General features: G+C 35.7%; 1 protein-coding gene across 7 annotated transcripts in view; it reads left to right on the top strand.

Moving 5' to 3' along the window:
- The window catches only part of KIF16B (kinesin family member 16B), a 401835-nt gene that overhangs the window by 287189 nt on the left and 91811 nt on the right, over positions 1-22835 (top strand). For 6 of the 7 annotated variants that reach the window (XM_069075448.1, XM_069075446.1, XM_069075444.1 and 3 more), the window contains 2 exons: positions 1155-1277; positions 17034-17123. In XM_069075448.1, the coding sequence (XP_068931549.1) occupies positions 1155-1277; positions 17034-17123 (213 nt within the window). The remainder of the gene's footprint in view (positions 1-1154; positions 1278-17033; positions 17124-22835) is intronic. The other variant, XM_069075450.1, reaches the window with a different exon arrangement.

Below are 22835 nucleotides of genomic sequence, written 5' to 3'. Positions count from 1 at the left end.
TCTTCCTACCTCATTGAGAAGAAAAAAATATTAAAAAACAAATTTCTTCTAACAAATATGCAAAATCAAGCAAAATTAATTCCCTCATTGACAGTACTTTCAGTTGCAAATTTAGATGAGGTTGTCATTGTGTAGTAACCCAATCAGGTTTCACTTTCTGTAAAGAACATTACATTCAGGATTAACTATTGTGTCATTGAAATCATTTAACTTAAGCCTCATTTTCCTGGTCTATAAAATTGAAGGCCCAGTGGAAAAGATAGAAGATCTCCTAGGTTCCATTGAACTCTAAAATGCTGTGGTTATTTCAAATATTCCATGCCTGTATTTGTTGGAGCTATCCTAAAATACTGGTCACTTATTGTTTTTTCTAAAACTCTAGGTTAAGGAGAATTATAGGTACCAAGAATGCTCAGATTCTCCCCCATTCCCAGTCACAGGGACTCAAATTGAGCATTTCTTTTAAATGTGGACCTTAGGCCCTCTTTTTCACCCTTTAATACTCATCTTACTCCCAAGACTATTGCGTATTTTTCATATTTGAGGTATCTAAGTTTGATATTGAGCAGATAAAGCCTAATGATCTTTCAATAGCAGGTTTCCATGTCTTATGTTATACTTTAAAAAACCATCTTAGATGGAAAATGAAGGGAATCTAAACATAATTTCCAACTATTTAGTGTTATATATTCCATCTGTTTGATATCCCATGATGAGAAAATAAGGTGTGGTGTTTTGTTTTGTGTGGTTTTATTTTTTTTTCTCTCTTGATGGTAAAAGAGTTTTGGAAAGGTGGTTGGTTTACACAGTTTCTTTTAAAGTAATGTCAGGATTTATAATTTGCCTCTCCATTTCCATTCTCCCAAGTTTTTTCTCGTAAACTGCATGGAACTTCAAAGACCTAACAACATTGTGAAGTCCTCTTGTCCTGACTTCTCCATAAAGTATACCTAAAAGAAATGTTCTTTTGTTATGAGAGAGCCTTAGTATTTTCCTTTCAAAGGAATCCATCATTTTTTTAAAAATAAACTTTGCTGGTTTTATGCTCTTTTCTCTACTTTAAACACATTTTCTCTTCCCTGCCTGAGCAGGGTATTTTCCATGTAGTGATTCTGCTTTTTCTTTGTTCTCCTTGTCTGATGTTCCTTTGATAGCGGATGGTTTCTCGCTCTTTGGGAGTAAATCCAGATGACCTTAAGGACCCAATTAAAATTAGTATTCCACGCTATGTTCTCTGTGGACAGGGAAAGGATGAGCACTATGAATTTGAGATAAAGGTAAGTGTGTCTTCCTTACCTTTCTGGAAGAATGGATATTTGATACCATGTAACACCTGTAATTTTTATGTAGTTTATATGTATATTATTTTTTCATTATTTATTACCATCTTTATGATGTATATATGCTTACTCATGTGTGCATGTGTGTGGTCAATGGGTGAAAGAGGAGTCAGTATTGCTATTACAAAAGATTCTATCTCCTTAGAAAAGGTTTTTTTTTTCAACAGCTCCCCTCCCAATTATATTCCAGACTGATTCACTTTACACAACTTTCCAACAAGAGATGCATTCCCATTGCTTTATGTTTTCAGAGGTATATCAGCCTTATTTTTAATATAAGAAGTGATATTTTTAGTAATGTTTTATAACATCAAATTTTCTCTGACTAATCCCCCTCCAAATAGTTAAATATCTACAAATCAGAATGGGCTAAAGACTCTCAAAGTAAATAGAAGCTACTTAGTTTTATAAATTCCTATTTCCTATGTTGATTTCTTGTTTTTTAAATGTCATCACTCATTTATTAATTAAGATTTGTACTGAGAACATCTTATATCTTCAGCAAATTTCCTAGTCTAACTGGCCTTATTTTAAGACATTATGTAATAACAGTGGAGGCAGATTGGTGCAGTGACTAAAAAAAATGGCCTAGATTTCATAAAGAACTGAGTTCAAGTCCCAACTCTGACACATAGTGACTTTGGGACCTTGGGCAAATTACTTAAACTTACAATGCTCTAAGCATATCTCTTAGAGTCTGATTTGCAATGCGGGTTGATTCACCTTTGTAGAGGGAGTTCCCTTACCTTGAAATTGCTCATACCAATAAAAATCAGAAGCCCAGTCCCTGTGCCTATGTAACACAGTAGCTGCTCTATCACCTGGCCCTCTCTGGCCATACTAGCTCAGGGGAGGTAAAGAAAGAAAGGGAAAAGGATGTAAAGTGAGGAGAAAGAAATGAAATGGGTCTAGAAGGACAACTTGGCCAGCTTAATTTTAAAACTATGTAATACAGTAAGAGGCAAAGTGTCCACATAGCCAAAGAGCTGGCATTGATGTCAGGAGGACCTGGGTTCACTGTGGAGTATTTTCTCATGGCAAATACTACTGTACCATGAAAAAAAAATCCACAGCCACTGCTGTATATATAGCCCTGATGCTAAGAGCCTTAGTATAACAGAAACTGAGTACAAGGGAAAGGGAAAAGATGTTTAAGTTTGATTTGATAGCTTGGCATTTCTCATCCTTGCTTCCTATTCCCCATATTCCAGTCAAGCCACTTTCGTTGTTCTCAGTACTTCTGCTTTGTTTTCCTTTGAATGATTTAAGACCGAACTTAGACACTATCTCCATGTAGTCTTCTCAATTGAGGAAATTATTCTTTCCTCTTTTGAATTCTTACATTTCTTTATACCTCTCATATAATTTTTTAAAAATTTATTTACTTTTAGTTAACAACATTGAGTTCCACAATTTTTTAAGTTCCAAATTTTCTCCCTTTCCCTCTAGTCCTACCTCCTTTCCCTATGGCAGCATGCAATCTGATATAGGTTCTACAAATACCTTCACATTAAACATTAGTCAAGTTGTAAAGAAGAATTATAACCAATGGAATGAACAATGAGAAAGAAGAAACAAAAGAAAACAAAAAAGAGAGCAAGTAGTTTGCTTCAATCTGCATTCAGACGCCATAATTCTTTCTCTGGATGTGGATAACCCTTTCCATCATGAGTCTTTTGGAGTTGTCTTATAGCCTTGCATTGCTGAGAGGAGCCCAGTCTATCAAAGTTAGTCATCACAGATATGACATGTCTGTAATTGTGTACGAAGTTCTCCTGGTTCTGCTCCTTTCACTCAGCATCAGTTTATATGTCTCTCCAGGTTATTATAAAGTCAATCTGCTCCCCATTTATTATAGCACAGTAGTATTCCATTACATTCATATACCACAACTTATTTAGTCATTCCCCAATTGATGGGCATGACCTTGATTTCCAATTCTTTGCCACCACAAGAAGAGCTATTATAAGTATTTTTATACATATAGGTCCTTTTCCCATTTGTAGGATCTCTTTGGGATACAGCCCTAGAAATGTTATTGCTGCATCAAAGGGTTTGCACATTTTTATAGCCCTATGGGCATAGGTTCCAAATTGCTCTTCAGAATGGTTGGATCAGTTCACAACTCCACCAACAAAGCATTAAATGTTCCAATTTTCCCACATCTTCTCCAGAATATATTATTTTCCTATTTTGTCATGTTAGTCAATCTGACAGGTGAGATGTGGTACCTCAGAGTTGTTTTGATTTGCATTTCTCTAATCTATAGTGATTTAGAGCATTTTTCCATATGATTATAGATATCTTTAATTTCTTCCTCTGAAAACTGCCCATTCATATCCTTTGACCATTTATCAATTAGGGAATGACTTGTATTCTTATATACTTGACTCAGTTCTCTGTATATTTTAGAAATGAGGTCTTTATCAGAGACATTGGTTATAAAAATTCTTTCCCAATTTTCTGCTTCCCTCCTAATCTTGGTTACATTGGCTTTGTCTGTACAACTCTCATATACTTTTGTACCATTCTCTTATGTTTATTTGTGAATATGTCTTCTATACTCTCTATTTGATTGCAGTCTTCTCTAGGGTAAGATCAGTGTTTATAGGTTTAGAGATGGTTCATAGGTTTAGTGATGGAAATGCTTGAAAGTCATTTCACCCAACCCCCTTCCACTTTTATAGACGAGGAAACCAAAGCTCAGAGAAGTCACCTGACTCACCAGAAACCAATCCCCTGCCCTCTGACTCTAAACCTATACTCTTGCCTCCCTTTACTTTCTTACTCACTTCTGGACCTAGTATGGTGGCATGTTCTTAGTAGGCATTCAATACATGTCCGTTGAATTGAATTATGGACACAATGACATCAGAATTGGAAATAACTGTGTTTGTTTCTTAGCACAGCAGGCAGCCTTTATTATTCAGTGCTGAATTTTTCTAAATACTGCCTGCAGGTCAGCAGAATGTCACTGCAAAATATGGGTTTTCTAGGAGCAAGTTTGCAACCAACTGTTCCTGTCACAAGTAATCTCACTAACAGGGATATGCAAGAATTCATGTAAAACTTTTATTTCAATTGTCTTTCAAGATTAATATGTGGAATAAATTATTATGCTTGGAGTTTTCAGTTAGCTAGCATTTGAATGGTTATAGTTTTCATCTTAAATTAAATTCTATCATGACACAAAGCAACAAAAGCCCAGAAAATGTACACTTGAGTCTGACAGTCTCTTGTATTGTTCTCCAGGTAAAAGAAAAAGTTGATACCCACCTTAGTTTTGTATTCCCTGCCTTTTGGCCTGTTTATGTTACCATTTTAGTATGTAATAAGGCAAATTAGTTCTTTATTCTTTCCTGAGGTATTTTTATGTACATAGAAAGAGAGACAGTCTTTTGCAAGAGATTATCATCAAACATATATCATTAATGAGAAGGACTAGAACATTTTCCTTCAGTTGGGTAAATATTGCTAGGCAGTAAAAGAAAATCCATGCCATATATTTTTCTCACAACCAGCTGACTTGTTTAGAACTTTGGTGTTGAATTAAGTTACCCTTTTGTAAAAAGCCCTCCCATTGACTCATCAAGCATCCTATGATGTTGTTATGGGAATACTATTTTCACTGCACTGTGTTACTTTCATGCTTTTGTTAGTAGGAACAATAATAACAGCACAAAAAATCACTCTCAAATTGATATTATACCTTTTCTTCCCCCCAAAATTACTCTTTCATAAATTGTATTCTTTCCCCATAGATTTACAGAGAGTCTCAGAGTTAGAAGGAACTTCATAGTCCATCTAGTGCAACCTATACCTAAACCAGAGTCCCATCTCCTACGTTAAATATATGTCTCATGGTATATTTAAGTAATGCACTTAGGAATAGATTACGTTCTAGAATTACTTTTCGAAAATCAAGTTCTAAACAATGATTATAAGGTCAGATCACTAAAGCTTTGTTAATACATGTTGCTAAACAGACCCACTAATGGTACTATCCTACCTCTTAGCCAAGAGGTATGAGGGAGAGGAGGAGGCGTATCCTCAAATTATAGAATCTTAGAGCTTGTAGTGTTAAAATTTTAGAACTAGAAGGGATCTTAGGTATTGTCTGGTATAAAGGTCCTATTTTCCAAAAACTGAGGTGCAAACAGAAGTAACTCTTAGATGGTCACACAGCTAATAAGTGACAGTTGCCAGTCTTGTCATTTCTACCATGTCTCTCACCTAGATTGCTTTTTCTTTACTCTCAGGCCGCAGGCTGGTTCAAGCCCTCATCACCTTTCTCATGACCTAGCTCCTTTCCTGCCTCAAGTCTTCAATTCCAGGCCATCCTCCCCACAGGTGTACCATGTTACACCCTTATGCAATCAACTCTGTTGCCTCCCCATATCTTCTAAGGTTAAATACAAGCTCTTCTGTCTTTGTATACTCAGTACCTTGGATTCTTCCTGGTAGATAGGAGATCTTTAATAAGTGATTGTTGATTGATTAGATGATGTCTGCTAGGATCAGAACCTATAAAGGCAAGCAGGAGCAGCTTTCCAGAGGACTGCTGCTGTGAACAGCTTCAAGGTTCCCATTACATAGTATAGTGAACTCTATTAATTCAGCAGTAAATTAAGGCAGAACATTCACAGAAATCAAAGTACAGCATTCACAATGTTATGACATAACAATTTATCACTAAAATGGCCACATAAATTTTCACCAAAGTGGCCACATTTAAACAAAGTACAATCATTTAGTAACTCATTCATTTAGTAAATCCTTAATTTAATCATCCTTAAGGAGGCTTGTCTCCTTAATGGACACAAGGTAAAAAGGTCAAAGTTCTCCACCTCTAGGTCACAGTAAATCATAATCTTCTCAGTCAGTATCAGGTACCCAAGAAGAGACCTTTTCATCTTGACTTGAGGCTGGCTCTTAGCTTTCATGGTTCCTCTTCCATGGTCCCAGCTCCTGCCAGAATCTACACAATTGTCACCTGGGTTCAAAGGCAGGCAGCTCCCAGTTCCTTGTCCAGCTCCTTATCCAGCTCCTTGTCCAGTTCCCATTCCATATTGAAGCTCAGTGTCCAGTCCACCTCAAGTCCTTCACAGTTCCTGTTTCCGGGAAGACAAAGCTTAGCAGAACCAAAACAACATTCATGCACATTTCCAGCACCATCATCAATTCACTGTCTGCCTGTGAAATCAACAGAGACCCACAAACAAGGTCCAAGAGCTCAACACAAATCATCAACATATAGAAATAAACACAGACCCACAAACAAGGCCTGAGAACTCAACACAAATGATCAGTACAGTCCCAGGACCTCCACAACCCTCTTCTAGGACTTCTATAAACAGAAGACCAGAAAATCTGCTTTCAGGGCTTCCAGTAAGGTCCCAGGGCTTCTGTACAAAGTATCACAAACAAACATCAACACAGACAGATCAGATGAACATAGAGTGCCGAGGTACCCCAAGTTTTCTCCTTCTCCACCCCAAGAGTCCTCTTCTCAGTTCTGCTCTCTCCACCGTGGGCCTCTTCTTATATATGGTCATTAGCTCCTCCCCTTCCTGTTGCAGAAGTTCACAACTTGTGGGATTCACAAGTTCTGGATCTTAATACTGATACAATAATGAACTGAAGCAAGGTGTTAACAACTATGTTAATTCAATAGCTGAAACAAGGTGTTAACTACTTCTTTGCTTGCCATTAATGAGCCCAGTTCTGAATCTGTAAGATTCAGCAACATATCCAAAAAGAGATTCATTACACCTAGTATCCACAGCTCTTCCTAACTAACCAATTTCAGTTCCAGATACCACCATTTTTACAACCAACAAGTTCACTGCCTCCAAGTCATCTTCAAAACTTCCTGCTCCCTCATCATGCCCTGTGTCTTTTTTGTTTTCAGTTCTTGATGATTCTGTCTCCATATTACTTTTTGGAGCCATCTCCTCCTCACTGCCCTAGATCAGACCCCCATAACCTCTCTCCTGGGCTGCTGAAGTGACCTCCTAATTAACCTCCCCATCTCCATTCTTCCTTTTCTAATCTGTTTTGCATATATCTGCCAAAAGGGATATTCTTAAAGCATACTTCTGATTCTATATCCCCCCTGTTCAGAACTCTTCGTTGACTTTCTGTTGACTTCCATATAAAGTGCAACTTCTTTGTTTGCTATTTAACTAATTCCATTCCATCTTACTCCCATTCACAAACTCTCCATTCCTGGCAGATTGACCTGCTTGCTGTTTGTTCTTAATGCATGATATTCCCATCTCAGACCCATGTGCTTTTGCATAGCCATCCTCTGTGACTGCATTCTTCTCTGGCCTCACTTCTGCCTCTGGAATCCAAAGCTCCCCTCAAGGAGTAGTTCAAGGGCTACCTTCTAAATGAGTCCTTTGTGTGTCTTACAGTTAATACTCAGCCCACTCTTGAGATGACTTTATATTCACTTTGAATATATTTTGTGTTTAATTGTCTGTGTATTGTTTTCTCTCAAGAAAAATTAAGCTTTTCAACAGCTATTTTCATCTTTGTATCCTCAGCACTTAGCTCAATGCCTGGTACACAGTGTTTCATTAATGTTTGTTGAATAGATTTGCATTGAACTAAAAGGGACCTCTCCCCTCCCAATTTTATTAATGAGATATTTGACATAATGATTTATCTAAGGCCACATAGCTCTTTTATTGCTTATTTTATTATTTTGATAATTAAATTTAATAATTATTATTTTGTTATTATAAGAGCTAGGACTAGAGTCTTAGTCTCCTGATTCCCAGGCTAGTGTTGTTTCTACCATGCCACACAGTTCAGAGTCATTTAGTGAATACCTCTAATCAGAATCCTCTAGACAGTATCACTGCACAGAGTTTCAGTGAAATGGAATAGGCTACCTTATGGAAAGCTCACAGTTCATAAGGTAGCCTGTTCCATTTTCATATTATGTAGTACCAACACAATATTCACAGTGCCTATGGCGACTATGAATATGTTGGCATAATTCTGAATTGGAAAATATAACAGACTCTTCACATAGAAAACATAACCAAAACATTTATTTGAACACCAGAAAACTGAATCCCAACACCAGAAAGCCAAATTCATCAAAGAAATCTATAAACAATAGCAATGCAGGGGGCACCACCATCCCTAAACCTTCCCCCTGCTAAGGCCTTCCCACAAACGCCACAAACGAACACTCACAGTTCACTGCCTGCTTCCTCTCTCTCCCTTAACTCTAATTGCTCTGACCAACTTCCTCTCAGCTCTCCTCCACCTTTCCTGCTCTACCCTTTCAGCAAGCTCCTCCCACCACAGACTCATGTTACTCAGGCTTCCATGTGACTCACGCAGGTAACACATGGGCCTATTAATGGAAGGGGAAGATCTTACCATTAAGCAAAAATATATTAATAATACATTCGGTCCCAAGAGCTTTCATATCCGTTTCATAGGTAAACGGAGCAACTGGTATCAACAAAACTTTACAACAATACAACAGGAGTAACACAGAATAAGCACATAAAACATCTTAGGGTGGGGTTTGAGCACATTCACCCCTTGAATGAATGGGGCCCAAAATGTTAGGGTAAGGGGTGAAGGTCTCTTCTTCCATAGCTACTTCCTGCTGAAATTGGACATAGACCTCCCTGCCCCAAAATATTCCATTGTATCTTTAACTGGTATCTGGAGCTTGGTCAACGCCAGGTTCAGGGGTGACACATCACAGTCATGGATAGGGGGTGACATGGCTTAAGTGATTAGGCATCTGCAGCTAGAGGGTGCTAAACCTACAGGAAACACATCTAGCAAACAATTTTAACAGACAAAAAGAAACAAGGAGATAGCAACCAGAAGCATGATAGATATAGGGTCACCCATGCTTTTGGAGTTCACGAATGCACTATCATAGCCTTATTCATTATTGTTTGTTGTTTTCTAATTTGCAGATTTGGGGTCATCATTCTGGCTAGAGATGTACTTCATCTCAGTGGTCTGTTATTCAAATTATGTAAAGCAGTGAACAAATTATCCTTCCAATGTTGATACGAATTATCAGAACTTAACTTCCTTAACTGTTCTTTCAAAAATTCATTCATCCTTTCAATTAGCCTATATGTTTGCTGATAATGTGGAATATGTTATATACATTCTATATTATTTTATATACAATATCTCTTCATTTCATTACCTTTGAAATGTGACCCATTGTCCCTTTAAATCTGCATTGGGATTCCATAATATAGACTTATGAGAGCTAGAGTTTTACAGGTGTTTTTCAGGGTTGCATTCTTATAAGGACAAGCCACTAGTACATCTGAATAGGTGTCAAAACAAGTATGTATAAATTTGCATCCTTTATATCGGGGTAGGGGTCAATACATATAGTAGTAAGAGAAGGTTCTTATATTGAACCATAATCTATCTCCCTGTAACTTCAAGTATTGGTCTGAGCTCTGTCCTCTGTATTTACATAGAATAAATCACATCCCTCTCTCACATGACAGCCCTTCAAGTACAGGGTGCTCCAAAAGTCTTGAAATTTTAAGATTTAACATTTAATTTAAAATTACTTTAAGATTTAAATTTAAAACTGTCCCAAGACTTATGAGACATTCTGCGTTTGAAAATAGCTTTCATGTTCTTCCCTTTACCCTCACCTCCACCCCCCAAGAAGAAAAACCTTCTCTTTTCTGAACATCTGCATTTGCTTCTTCTCCAGCATCTTGAAGATGATACACTCACTGCCAACAGTCACATAAGGCTGTGGTCTAGTTTGTCAATGTTTCCCAGCTGAACATGATATTCTGTATGTAAATCTAGAAGAGGGTTTTTTTTTTCCTCTCCCTTTCAGAGTATAGAATCTACTCATTTTAGAAATTTTGAAACATGGAAAGATTATCTTTAACATGTTTCCATCTTCCTTACCCCCTCTCTCCTGGGCTTCTAGGCACATTCATGATTTCCTGTCACCCATTTTAGCAACTCATCTTGTCTTGGTCCATTTCCCAAAATGCTCCAAACTCCAAAATTAAGAAGATGGTATAGCTCAAAGAAGATTAGACAGCTAGACTTGGAGTAAGAATTGGATTTAAGCACCAGCTTTGATGTTTGCTAGCTATGTCACCATGGACAAGTAACCCCACCTTTCTGAGCCTGTCTCCTTATTTGTAATATGAAGATAATACCTACACTGCCTCACAGATTTGTGAGGAAAGCACTTTGTAGACCCTAAAGAATAATGTGGTTGTAAGTATTACTATTACTTCCCTTCCCCCTCAACCAAAGTGTTCATTTCAGTGGTGCTAATCTCATCCAGATGCTAAGAATATGACTTAAAATTTGTTAATCCAAATGAGTCTCTGGTTAGAAGAATGTAGATAATGCAAGCAAATCCCAAAGGAAAGACATAAGAGATAAAAGCAATGTCCTACAGTGAAACGTGTGTGTGTGTATGTGTGCATAAAGAGTGACCATAAGCAAGCTGAACCAATCCAGAAGTGATGCTGATTTCAAAGAGCTTCTCTCCTCTTCACTTCCAAATTTATACGTTTTCTAAAAGCTATAGATTTCTTCCTATAATAGATGCCATAGTTGCAGCAGCAGCAGGGTTTCCAGAGACTGAGGGAAGAAAGGAGGATGAGGGAGGCCTATTGTAAGTCAAGAGATGCCTGCAATTGAGTCATTATTTTAAGCCATTATACTTCAAAAAATATACGTTCTTCTGATTTGATAGTAGGAGCAATAGTACTTGTAATGGTAAAGGAATCTGAAGATCTTCCCTGCCCCTTGGTGGGCCTCACTTGGAGCCTAACAAGAGAAGCTTGCTTAGGGGAGGCTTGTTTTTCAGGAAGGCACACACCTTGTCTTACTTTGTAATTTGGCAGTGAGTCATGAAGGTTGTGATGTCCTCTGACCCTAGAGAAGGCTATATTTATATCTGAGGGTGAGGTTTTGCTTTAGGACTCATTTATGGGAAGAGTTGTGTGATTTGTCCAGCTGAGGCTGTGCACAGCCATTGACTTTGAATACCCAGATGTTGGTGCTTCTGTCTCTGGTAGCTAACTATGTATGTATGTATTGGTCAGACAGCTAGAAGCCCTGTCTGTTGGTCTATTGAATTGTATTATTTTCTCTGTATTTTATGTCTGCTTATAATTTCTGTTTGTATTTTCTGAAGTTTGGGGTGCTGACTTTCCCTTGAACTAAGTGAATGATATATTGTATGTTTGATTACAGTAAGATTGTTAACACCCTTTGAGTTGCTTTCCTTTAGAAAAGCAGATCAAAGAACCTGTGCTAGCAGCCATCCTGGGTATGCTAGGGTGCTTGCTGTTATATTACTTGATGCTACTAGACCTCAGAGGTAGCAGGCATTGCCAGATGTGATATGCAGTGAAAAGAGGACTTCCCTTAAAGGCAGAAGGCCTGAGTTTGAATCCTGACAATGCCACCAACATGACATTGGACACTTAATCTCTCTGAGCCTTGATTTATTCTGAAACCTTAACATTTTGTATAAAATTGTAGTTTCATCTTTAAAATGAGAAGTTGGATTATATGATTTCTAAAGTTCCCTGTTAGCTCTAAGACTTAGGTTCTATGATGACTTAGAGCAGGGGTGTCAAACTGAAATAGAAACAGGGGCCATTAAACCAAACATCAGGATCCCTGAAAGCTTTATATTGGCTTAGAAAGAAAAGATCCACATGTTATTTTTTTATTGTATATTTATTGATTTTGTTAAATATTTCCCAATCTCATTTTAATCTGGTTAGACCACACTCAGGAGTACCATGAGCTGCAGAGGGTTTGCAGCTGGCTGCCAGTTTGACACCTCTGGCTGAGCACAGCAAACCTCAAAAACCCACACAGGCAATTCCAAGTGAAAAGAAATGACAACAAAGGAAAGAAGAATACTCTGCAAAGAAAGGAAGACTTGGGAGGAAGAAGGAGGCACTTTCTTATATGTCTTATTTGAGGTTAAGCTTGGTGGTCATTATAATTTCATGGCATTTGGTTTTGATTATTACTGTTACTCTTTCCATTTACATTGTTGTAGCATTTTGTATATAGTTTTCCTGGTTCTATTTACTTCCCTTTGTGTTAGCTTACTTGTCTTCCCATGATGCTTTTCTACACTCATGATTGTTCTATATTCCCTGTGTTTTTGTTGTTATTTTTCAGTCATGTCTGACTCTTACTGACTTTAAGGTTTTCTTGGCAAAGATACTGGAGTGGTTTGCCATTTCTCTTATCCAGCTTGTTTTACAGATGAGAAACTGAAGCAAACAGAGTCAAGTGACTTACTCAGGGTCACATAGCTAGTAAGTGTCTGAGGCTGGATTTGAACTCAGGGAGAGAAGTCTTCATGACTCTAGGCCCCAAAATTCTATCCACTGTGCCACTTACCTTCCCACATTCCATGTACCACAACTTGTCTAATTAGATAGACATCTTTTTTTTCACTTCACTGCTACTAAAAAAAATTGCTGCTATATATAGTTTGATGTATTTTTTGCCTTTCTTGTCATTGACCACCTTGAAGTATATGTAGTATGTTCATGGTCTTTGTCAAAGAGTATATGGAAAAGGAACATTTTTGGGAGCAAAATGTTGAAAGAGACAAAAGGAAATGAGATATAAAGGTAAACAGGAATGTTTTGTCCTCTGAAAAGGAAGGGCAGTAGGAAAGAGTAGAAGAATAAACAGATTTTTTGAAGTAGAAAAAAAATACTTAGGAAGTTCAAAACCAAGGGTAAGCTGCGTGGCACATTAGATAGAACACCATGCCTAGAGTCAGTAAGACTTGAGTTTAAATGAAGCTTCGGACATTTACTAGCTGTGTGACCTTGGGCAAGTTATTTAATTCTGTTTGCTTCTGTTCTGTCATCTATAAAATAAGGATAATAATAGCACTTTCCTCCCAAGGTGCTTGCAAGTATCAAATGAGATAATTGTTAAATCCTTAGCATAATAAAAAGTGATGTAAATATTAACTGTTATTAAGTAAGGTCACACACTGATTATTGCATTCACCAGAGCTTTTCTAGCTTTCAAAGTTGTTCATTTTTACAAACTTATTATTGTCCAGTGATGAAAATGCTACCCACCTCCTAACAGAAAGTGATGCAATAAATATTTCAAATGAGAGACACATTTCTGGATATGGTCAATGTGGGAATTTGTTTTGTGTGATTATATTCATATTTTTATACTGGTTTTTCCTCCATTTTGTTTTCCCCTCCCTGACTGTAGGAGGAGTATTATCATTAAATTAATTTATTAAATTATTATTAAATTTATTAATTTTTAATTAATTAAAATTAAAAATTACATTTTTAAGAATAAATTTTAAATTATAAATTATAAAAATAAAATTTAAAATAAATATAAAATAAAATTTAAAAATAAAATTTTAATTAATAAATTAATAATATAATTATTAAATTTATTAAATTATTAAAGATATTAAAAACTTTTTATAATCTAGGAAGCCCATAAGTGAATAGTAATGATATTCCCCCCACTCATTTTATAATTTTTTAAAATTTAAAATAATTCAAAAGTTAAAAGTTTTAAGACTAGATCATTTTTAAATATACTTTTATCATAGTACATTAAATTAGGAAACTTTCTTTGTATATGTAGGACAAAATTCCTGAGGTAGTATTTTATATATTGTCAGATTGATTTATAAAGGGTGTAAAGTAACAGTATTTAGCAGAAAGATGTTTGTTAATTTAGGAATTATTTTAAAGGAGGATGAAATAGAGTTTTTATGGGCTTTGTTTTTATTTTTGGATGAGAACATGTTATTCAGTAGACAAAAGTGTTTGAATTTCCTTTGATCAGTTATATTTAAACAAATAAATACTGATGATTCTTCCGCAGCCATTTAAAATAAATGTGTCCATAAAATTTGTGACAATCATTTAGATGTGAATTGCTTATAAGAAAAAGCAGTCCATCATGTGAAAATATTTGGGATGTCTAAGTAGCAGTCGATCATTTTGGAGACGTGAAAGATAGATTTTTATCAGCATAACCATTCCAGGGAAGAAGTAATGAATTTCCTACTTAGAGATGTGCAGCAATAATGCCCCATACTCTTTACAGGGAGAAAATAATCGAGTATTTTGATCTCATTAATTTATTGTGCTGATCATATCTTTTCACTCCTCACCCCACAAACATACCTCATAAGTCATGGTGCTAAGTTGTTTGTATTTAATGTATTCTATCTCCTCTCCCCTGCCTCCCCCCCCCAGCCTTTTTTCTTTTTTAGTTTGCTCCAAACTCAAGATCTTGTATTATTTCTAAAACTTGTGCACAAGAAGGGCATCGATTATGTTGTTATTTCTTGAAGTTGTTCTAGCTCCAAAATGGTTTAGAGGTTGTTGGGTTGTTTTGTTTTTTCTTTCCCCCTTTTTTGAAGGGAAGGGTGAAGGAGTCAGTACAACTTCCTACAAAGATATTTTCATTTTTTCTTCTGTTCCCTTAGAAGCTTTGTTCATTGATGAATATTAAGTACATACATACATACATACATATATATATGTCATTAATATTAAATATTTAGAGTTATATGGAACCTTTTTGGACATCTAGTTCAACATTGTCAGCAGCTGAAGAAATGAAACCCTTTGAAATTAAGTGAGTGACTCGATTTCACACAAGTAATAAGTGGCAAATCTGAGATTCAAACCCAGATCCTTTTAATTCTGACTCTAAATTCAACACTGTCTCTACTGTGGCTTTATGGATTTTACTTAAAAAAATCAATTCTATACTTTAGAAATGACTATCTTTGACCTAAGCTCATGATATTAAAAGCTCAAAAATGACAGATTGTCTTTAAAATGTTTTAACCTGGTGTTCACTTATGTTCTGTATTATGAATATATCTTATGTCCTGTGTTATAACTATACCATTTTCTGCACTAAATTTTTTAAAATTCATGTTTTCTATTCAATATGTATTCAAATATCTTTTGATGTTATGAGCCACAAAATGAGAACAAGATAACTGAGAATATCCAGTGAGAAATTGCCTTTTATTTTAAAGAATACATCAAGACTGCAGTACTTGCCATATGGGAAAAAAATAATTTTAAATACATCTCAAAATATACATACCAGCTGTTTCCCTATAAGCTTTTGACTACTTCCTATGAGCACCTTTAACCTACCTCTCACCCGAGATGTTATAAAGGCCATTTATATTTTAATTATTTTGTGAAAGGAAAAAAAGAATATAAATCTAATTATTCATGATCCAGTTAAACTAGAACATTGAAATGACAATATTAATAATTCAGCATAAGAAGACCTCCCTTGAAGCTCTATGCAGTGTTGTCCCAAAATGAATCTAAAAGATCATATTGTTAAGAAAATCTCTTCACCTGTTAGATGTCGTGTGTCATAAACACTGAAGGCAATGTTAGCATCAGACACCACTCTAACAATATTTTCCTTTCTCTTCTTTGGGCTCCAAGGGGGTATAACTGTACTTCTTGTCCTGATAATGGGGATCGTGCTTCCATTCTTTGTTTGCCTTGTGGTTAAATCAAATCTGCACAGAGATTTCCTGAGATAGAGATGAAAAATTGCATATGGCTGCTCAAGCAGCCTTTGTACTTCTTTAAGGGTAATACAAAGAAGGACCTGAACAGAGAGGCACCATTGCATGTCTCATGAAGAGTGCTTGGGGATCAGAAACAATTTTTTTTCCCAGAGATTTTTTACTCCCATGGCTGATTTTAAATGTTTACTTTTTTCTTATTGTAGTCCCACCCCAGCCTCCAGCAACAGAACCTCAGCAAGATAATAATTTGTAATAATATTTTTTTTTTTGGCTTGTGATTTCATTAGTCTAGGGAACTGTCTGTCAATACATAGTAGCACCTGCCCTTCAGCCTAGGTAAAAAATCATCAGTGCCCACTGCACTGAGAGTTTAAGTTTACATGACTTTCCTGGGATCACATAGTTTGTGTGTGTGTGTGTGTGTGTGTGTGTGTGTGTGTGTGTGTTTCAGAAGTGGGATTTAAACCCACTTGACCACTCTGCCTCTTGGGATAATCAGCCTTACATGTCACTTTAAAAAATATTTTTCTTATCTGATACATAAAATTCCTATTTTTGCCATATTCCTAAGGTCATTCTAGTTGATTGAATTGACTTGTCTTGTGTAAAATGTGTATCATGCTTTGACGGACTCAGCAATGTAACCAAAGTGTAGACAAACAGTTATACGTCAGATTTTGCCTCTGCTACTTAATACCTTTGTAACCTCAGGAAAATTGCCTAATGTCTTTAGGGTTCATTTTTCCCAGTGGTAAAACCAGTGTGATGGTCTAGATGACCTCTATGATTCCTTCCATCTCAAGATCTGTGATCTTGTAATTTTCTTTCTTTCAAATAAAGTATGCTGTGTGATGTGGGGGCGACCACGAAATATTATTTGAAGAAAAGGTATGTATTTAAAATGGGATGTTCATTTTGATTTTTTGATCATCTTATCTACATAGCTAGATGAGATTATATTTGAAGAAGTTTGTTTCCAATTGAAAACTTAAAAAAAAATTCAATTAACCAAGTATACCATGCAACCAGAGTATATTTGTGATATTCATTTTCCTGCTGAATGATACTAATTCCAAACCAATTTTCCTCACTAATAGATTACTGTCCTAGATGAGACTTGGACCGTGTTCAGGCGTTATAGTCGTTTTCGAGAAATGCATAAAACATTGAAGTTAAAGTATCCAGAGGTGAGTGATACTTCCTCCTGAGGATGTTTGTCTTAAAAATCAGTTGGTTTTCTTATTATGTATCAGTCCTATTTCCTTCTTAAAGATCAGTTTATAGATGACATTCATTTTTCTCCTTGGACTTGAATATATATTTTGCAAACACAGTTTTACCCCTCCCCATTTTTCTTCCTCACTTTGGTCTGTTTCTAATGTGTTCAATTGTGAAATCTTCAAAAGTTAAAGATAAGAGGTTATCATAGTATTCAATGAGTTTAGAATGTCCTTTCTGTAATTTCTCTAATTTTGTTCTAAACTTTAGATTTTTCCACTCCACATTTCTCCTTGGGACCCTTACTATTAGTAGAATCCAGATTTGAGAGAGATTTCTTTCCTTTGTTCTCTCCACCAAATACTATGGCTTGTACTGAAGAAAATCGTTTACCTACATTTTTAGTATCAAAAGATTTTAAAGTTGGAAGATACCTCATTATGTCTAATTCATACATTAAAGAGAATTTCCCTTAGACTATATCAGAGAAGTGGTCATCTAGTCTTTATTTGAAGAAATAATGAGATACAACTGCTCCTTCCCAAAGAAAGATCACACCAATTATGGATTGTTCTAATTGTTAGCAAGTTCTTTCCAGCCTCAATTTGCCTCTTTGCACCTTCCACCCAGTACCTGTGTCCCAATTGTTCCCAAGTGCAGAATAGCCTCTGTTCTCACCACAGCCTCCTAGAACCTCTAGTTTCCTTTGAGACTCAACCCAAGCACCACCTTTTTTACATGAGGCCTTTCCTTGTCCCACCCCCACTCACCAGTTACTAGTGCATTTCCCCTCCAAATTTGTCCTATATCTATTTTGTGTAAACCTAAACAAGCTCATGTTTCTCTCTCCATATAGAATATTCTCCTTTGGGGCAACAACTTTTTCTTTTTATATAGTAGTTAGTAGTAGACCCTTAATTAGCCTCAGTGCTTGATTTATTTATCATCTATGTACTGCTCCTAGTTACGCACCCTAGAATCACACAGTATACAGCCCTCTGCAAAACATTTGAAGAAATCTTTTATATTTCCCTTAAGTCTTCTCTTTTTCAGGGTGAATATTTCCAAGTTCTTCAGTTGACTCTCACATGTTATAAATTCATCTTCTGCATTCCTGCTTTTCCTCAGGATAATGCAGTGGAAAAGGCCTTGTATCTAGAGTAAATGACTTCTGAGGTGGCCAGGTGGCACAGTAAATAGAGCACCAATCCTGGAGTCAGGAGGGCCTGAGTTCAAATTTGGCCTCACATACTTAACACTTACTTGCTATGTGACCTTGGGCAAGTCACTTAACCCCAATTACCCTACTTTCCCCCCTCCAAAAAAAAAAAGAGTTAATGACTTCATATCCCACCTCTGATACTTATTACCTAAGTAATCCTGGGCAAATATCATTTAATCTACCTGTGCTTCAGTTTCCTTTTTTGTAAAATGGGGGAGGTAGGATTATGTGGCTCTAGAGCTATGATCTAATGATCCATCCTCTGGATTTTTTCCACTTAGCAAGCACTATCATTCCTAAAAAATGGCATCTAGAACTGAACACATTTTTTAGTATTATTTGTCCAACCCAGCAGTTCTCAAACTTGTGGGGTCTTAGAATGCCTTTCCATTTAAAAAAAATTGTTAAGGAGCCCCTCTTTTCCCAAGAGCTTTTGTTTATATTGGTTTATATTTATTTACTAAAAAAGTGGTACTTTAAAAAAAGTTTTGACCTGGTAGACTTGCTAAAAGAGTCCTTTAGGCTAACTACATATAATCTGTTTCCCAAACCTAACATTTTTAGTGTAAGGTATTTCTGCAACATGGAGAAAAATCTTAGGTCCAAATAAAATCCAGTATTTCTTCAATTCCTACAATAAGTTGCTTACATCATTCCTCAGAGACGAGATTTTATTGGTGTTAGTTCTGCTCCTACCAAGGCCTTCATGAATTGTTATGCCTGAAAAAAAATTGTGAGGTCCCAGCTTTCTGATCATTAACTATTTCAGAACTTAGCTAGTCCTCAGACAGCAGATCAACAGCTCATCCCTAGACCTGCATCCAAAGCCTTTCCAGCTTGATAGAACCTGCCAGTGCTGGCCTCCCAGTGGCAAAGCCTTTGAGAATGTAGGGTCACCTCTGCAGGGGAATGAGGCATTCCAGTAGGACTTCAGTGAAATTGAAAAAGTTACATTTGTGAGTTATTGTGCTATATTTTTAAGAGACTGTGACTCCAAATATAAATGCATCAAAGGCAGGCTGTTAAATTGAGTTATTTTATGTAGTTTGCACTTCCAATGGCAAATTAGTATTGACAATAAAACCCCAAAATATCTGTATACATGTTGAATGTATACAGAGCTTTATTCTTAGAAGTAAACTTTGGCACTCATTAATTTCTTCTTTGCAAGCTGCTATACTGGTATTTTAATAAATTTGTATGCACCGGCTTTCAGAAGAAATGTATTAAAAAGGTGACCTACTGAAAATTCAGGCATGACAGTTCCAAGAGAAAGTGAACGAGAACACCTTCTTTCAATGTATACATTTTATGACTTTATGATATATAAGTAAAATTAAAGTAGATAACATAATTTAATGAATCTTGAGTGGTAATGCTTATAAATAAAATGATAGTTTATTAAATCCAACTTGGACAAGTTGGGGAAAAAATGTATATACTATGATAAAATCTCATAGAACCATAGGTTTTAAAACTAGCGATCATCAGTTCCAAAATCATCGTTTTACAGATTAGGAAACTGAGGCCCAGAGTCACAACTAGGTAATAAGGAGGAAAACACAAATTTTAACTCCCAGGTTCTCTGATGCTAAATCCAGTGCTCTTGCTGTATAATATACTGTCTTGTTGTCATTTTAAACTTTATGAATTAAAAGTTGTGATCAATGTCTATTAGGCTAAAATTTACTTTTCCAGGGTCTAGAGGTAGAAGAGAGTCAGAGGAAAAAAAAAGATTTACAGCTAGAAAGAATCATAGAGTCCATTGACCCTCACCCCTTCATTTGACATATGAGAAAACATACAGAAAAACACTTAGTGCCTATGTGATATCTGGAGCCTATACTTTTTTTTTTCAATACTCAAAGTTCTACTTCTTTTTACTGATCTTTTCATCCATATTGTTAAATTCATTATGTAAATTCTGCTCTTGGTTTGGTTCATTACATGAAGCATCATTTCATACAAGTCTTCCTATATTTCTCCAAATCTCTCATATTCTTCATTTCTTATTACCCAATGAAATTACTTCACATTCACAGGACATAGTTTTTTCTGCAGTTGATTAGTATACACTTTATTTATATCTCTTTGTTTCTACAAATAGTGCTACTCTAAAATACTTTGGATCTTTGTTTCTGACTTTGTCTTCCTTGGAGTAAATATCCAGTAATATAATTATGAGGTCAAACCACATAGGTACAGGGGTGAGGAACTTGTGAACACAAGGCCACAGGTTCCACACTCTGATACAGGCAATTTAACCACTTTTGTTCCATAATTCCAAATCAGTACTGAGAATAGTTGGATTTTTTCAAAACACCATCAGTATTTCTGCTTTCCTATAGCCCCTCCAACCTTAACTGTTCCCGTCTTTTGTCATTTTTGCCAGTTTGTGTAATTTAAGATGAAATCTCAGAGTTGTTTTACTTATTTTCATCTTTGTATTAGAGATTTGGAGAATTTTTCATAAGGCCATGGATAGTCTGTAATTTTTTCTAAAAATGTTCATGTCTTTTGACTACAACTATTGGAGAATGGCCCTTGGTATTATGTATATTTGTGTCTATTCCTCATATATTTTTGATATCAGCCTTTTATTATTGAAATTTTATACAAATTCTTTTCCCACTCCATTGTTTCTCTTCTAATTTTGTCTTCTGATTTTATTTGTTTAAAAGATTTTTAATTTTATATAATCAAAATTTTCTATTTAGGCTTTTTATGATTTCCTCTGCCCTTTGTTTAGTTAAAAATTCTCTACCACCCCAAGCCATAGTTATAAAAGATGCTTGATCTTTTTCCCTTGAAATTTTTTGTTGTTTTCATTTCCCAATTTTTGCTACTCAATTTATCATAGGGTGATCAGCCCACTGATGACATCTTAGTTAAAATACTCCTTCTATGATATTTCTTCCTTGATCAAAAACTTTTAATTTTTGTACCCAATTGCCTATGGAATAAAGTCCAAATTCCTTTTTCTATTCTTGAAGGCCCTCAACATGACCAAACCTTTCCAATTAAATTTCATACTAGTTTCCAACTTTAACTTCAGCTAGATTATTTGTCAAGTATTATTTTGGTATCCAGTGCTAGGAAATTTTGGTTTGAATAGGCAAGCAAAATATTGTATTTCCAAAATGATTCCCATTACATCTGCATAGGTACAATATCAAGGCTCGAGTACTAAAGAACTTTCCTTAGAAATAAATAAAAATCATAGAAATTAACAACACTCGACAAAAAACAAAAAACCTGTTACAATTTAATTTGTATGTGAAATTCCAGTGAGGCAATATATAGCCGATTTTTTTTCTGAGGGGCTTCTTAGAAAAAGTCAATATTATTTTCTGAATTGATAACAAGAATAAAACTTGCAATTTTCCATGTTGGAATCTAGCTTTGTAACTAATTTCTCTACGTGTAAATATCATTACTTATAAAAATAAGTATGGGTACAAATGCATGTATATGTATATGTTTTAAAGGAGAAGTCTTGATGAAAATGCTAATTTGAAAGCAGATAACAAGCCCTATATCTTCAGATCTTCTCCAGATCCTTCTTTTAGTATCCTAGAAGCATTTCAGAACCTCCACACAGCTATGGTCTACATGTGTACATAGATAACTTATCTGTGGTACAAAATTAACTAGAATTCTTAAATTTGGCATTACTTTTGAATATCCAGTACTCTCACAGTACATTGAATAAAATTAGGACAGTTAGAAACCAGGACATTAAAACAAAACCCTGTGTGTATGCAGGCACCCATCTGGGAATATATCACAAAGTAACATTGTCTCCCCAGCAGACTGTTTCAGAATAAAGCTGTCACTTGAGTGATAGTTATATTTTTTCCCAACATTTGTTTTTTTAGTCCTATCTCCCAACATTACCCTTAAAACTTATAGGAGTTTCAAAGTATGTTCTTTCCTGACACACTATTAAAAATATCTGTTACATACTTAGCTAGATTGTTGTGAAGTACTGAGTGTAATTTTATTGTTTGATTAAGTGAAATGATTAAGCTGTGATTGCCAGGCTCCATGAAGTTCACATGGTCCAGATGAACGGGATGACCTATTCGATTCCCAACCCACACTAATCTTTAACTTAGTCACATTCTTAGACTACCTTTCTCAGGTAGTCCATTTAGAACAGTTGACACTGATATTTGCCTCTAGTATAGCACTCATGCGTTTCAGATAACTGATCTTTGCCACTGAAACAAATATTTTGATGGATATCAATTGATAGCTATTTTCTATAGCTATTCCCAAGAGGGAATATATTTTGCTCTCTGTATTCCACAACAGAAATAGGAGTTCATTTTTATCCCCTTGATTAATCTGCATGTGTAGCAGCAAGCACCCCAGTGTCCCCAGGGTGCCTGCTCACACAGGTTCTTGGTTCTGCTTTGTTAAAGGAAAGCAACTCAAAATGGGTTAACAAGCTTAC

The sequence above is a fragment of the Petaurus breviceps genome, unplaced genomic scaffold, assembly GCF_028583685.1.
Source record: "Petaurus breviceps papuanus isolate PSGF00001 unplaced genomic scaffold, PetGlider_PUasm1.0 90919, whole genome shotgun sequence".
NCBI classification, from domain to species: domain Eukaryota; kingdom Metazoa; phylum Chordata; class Mammalia; order Diprotodontia; family Petauridae; genus Petaurus; species Petaurus breviceps.
This window is presented reverse-complemented; position numbering and strand designations above follow the sequence as displayed.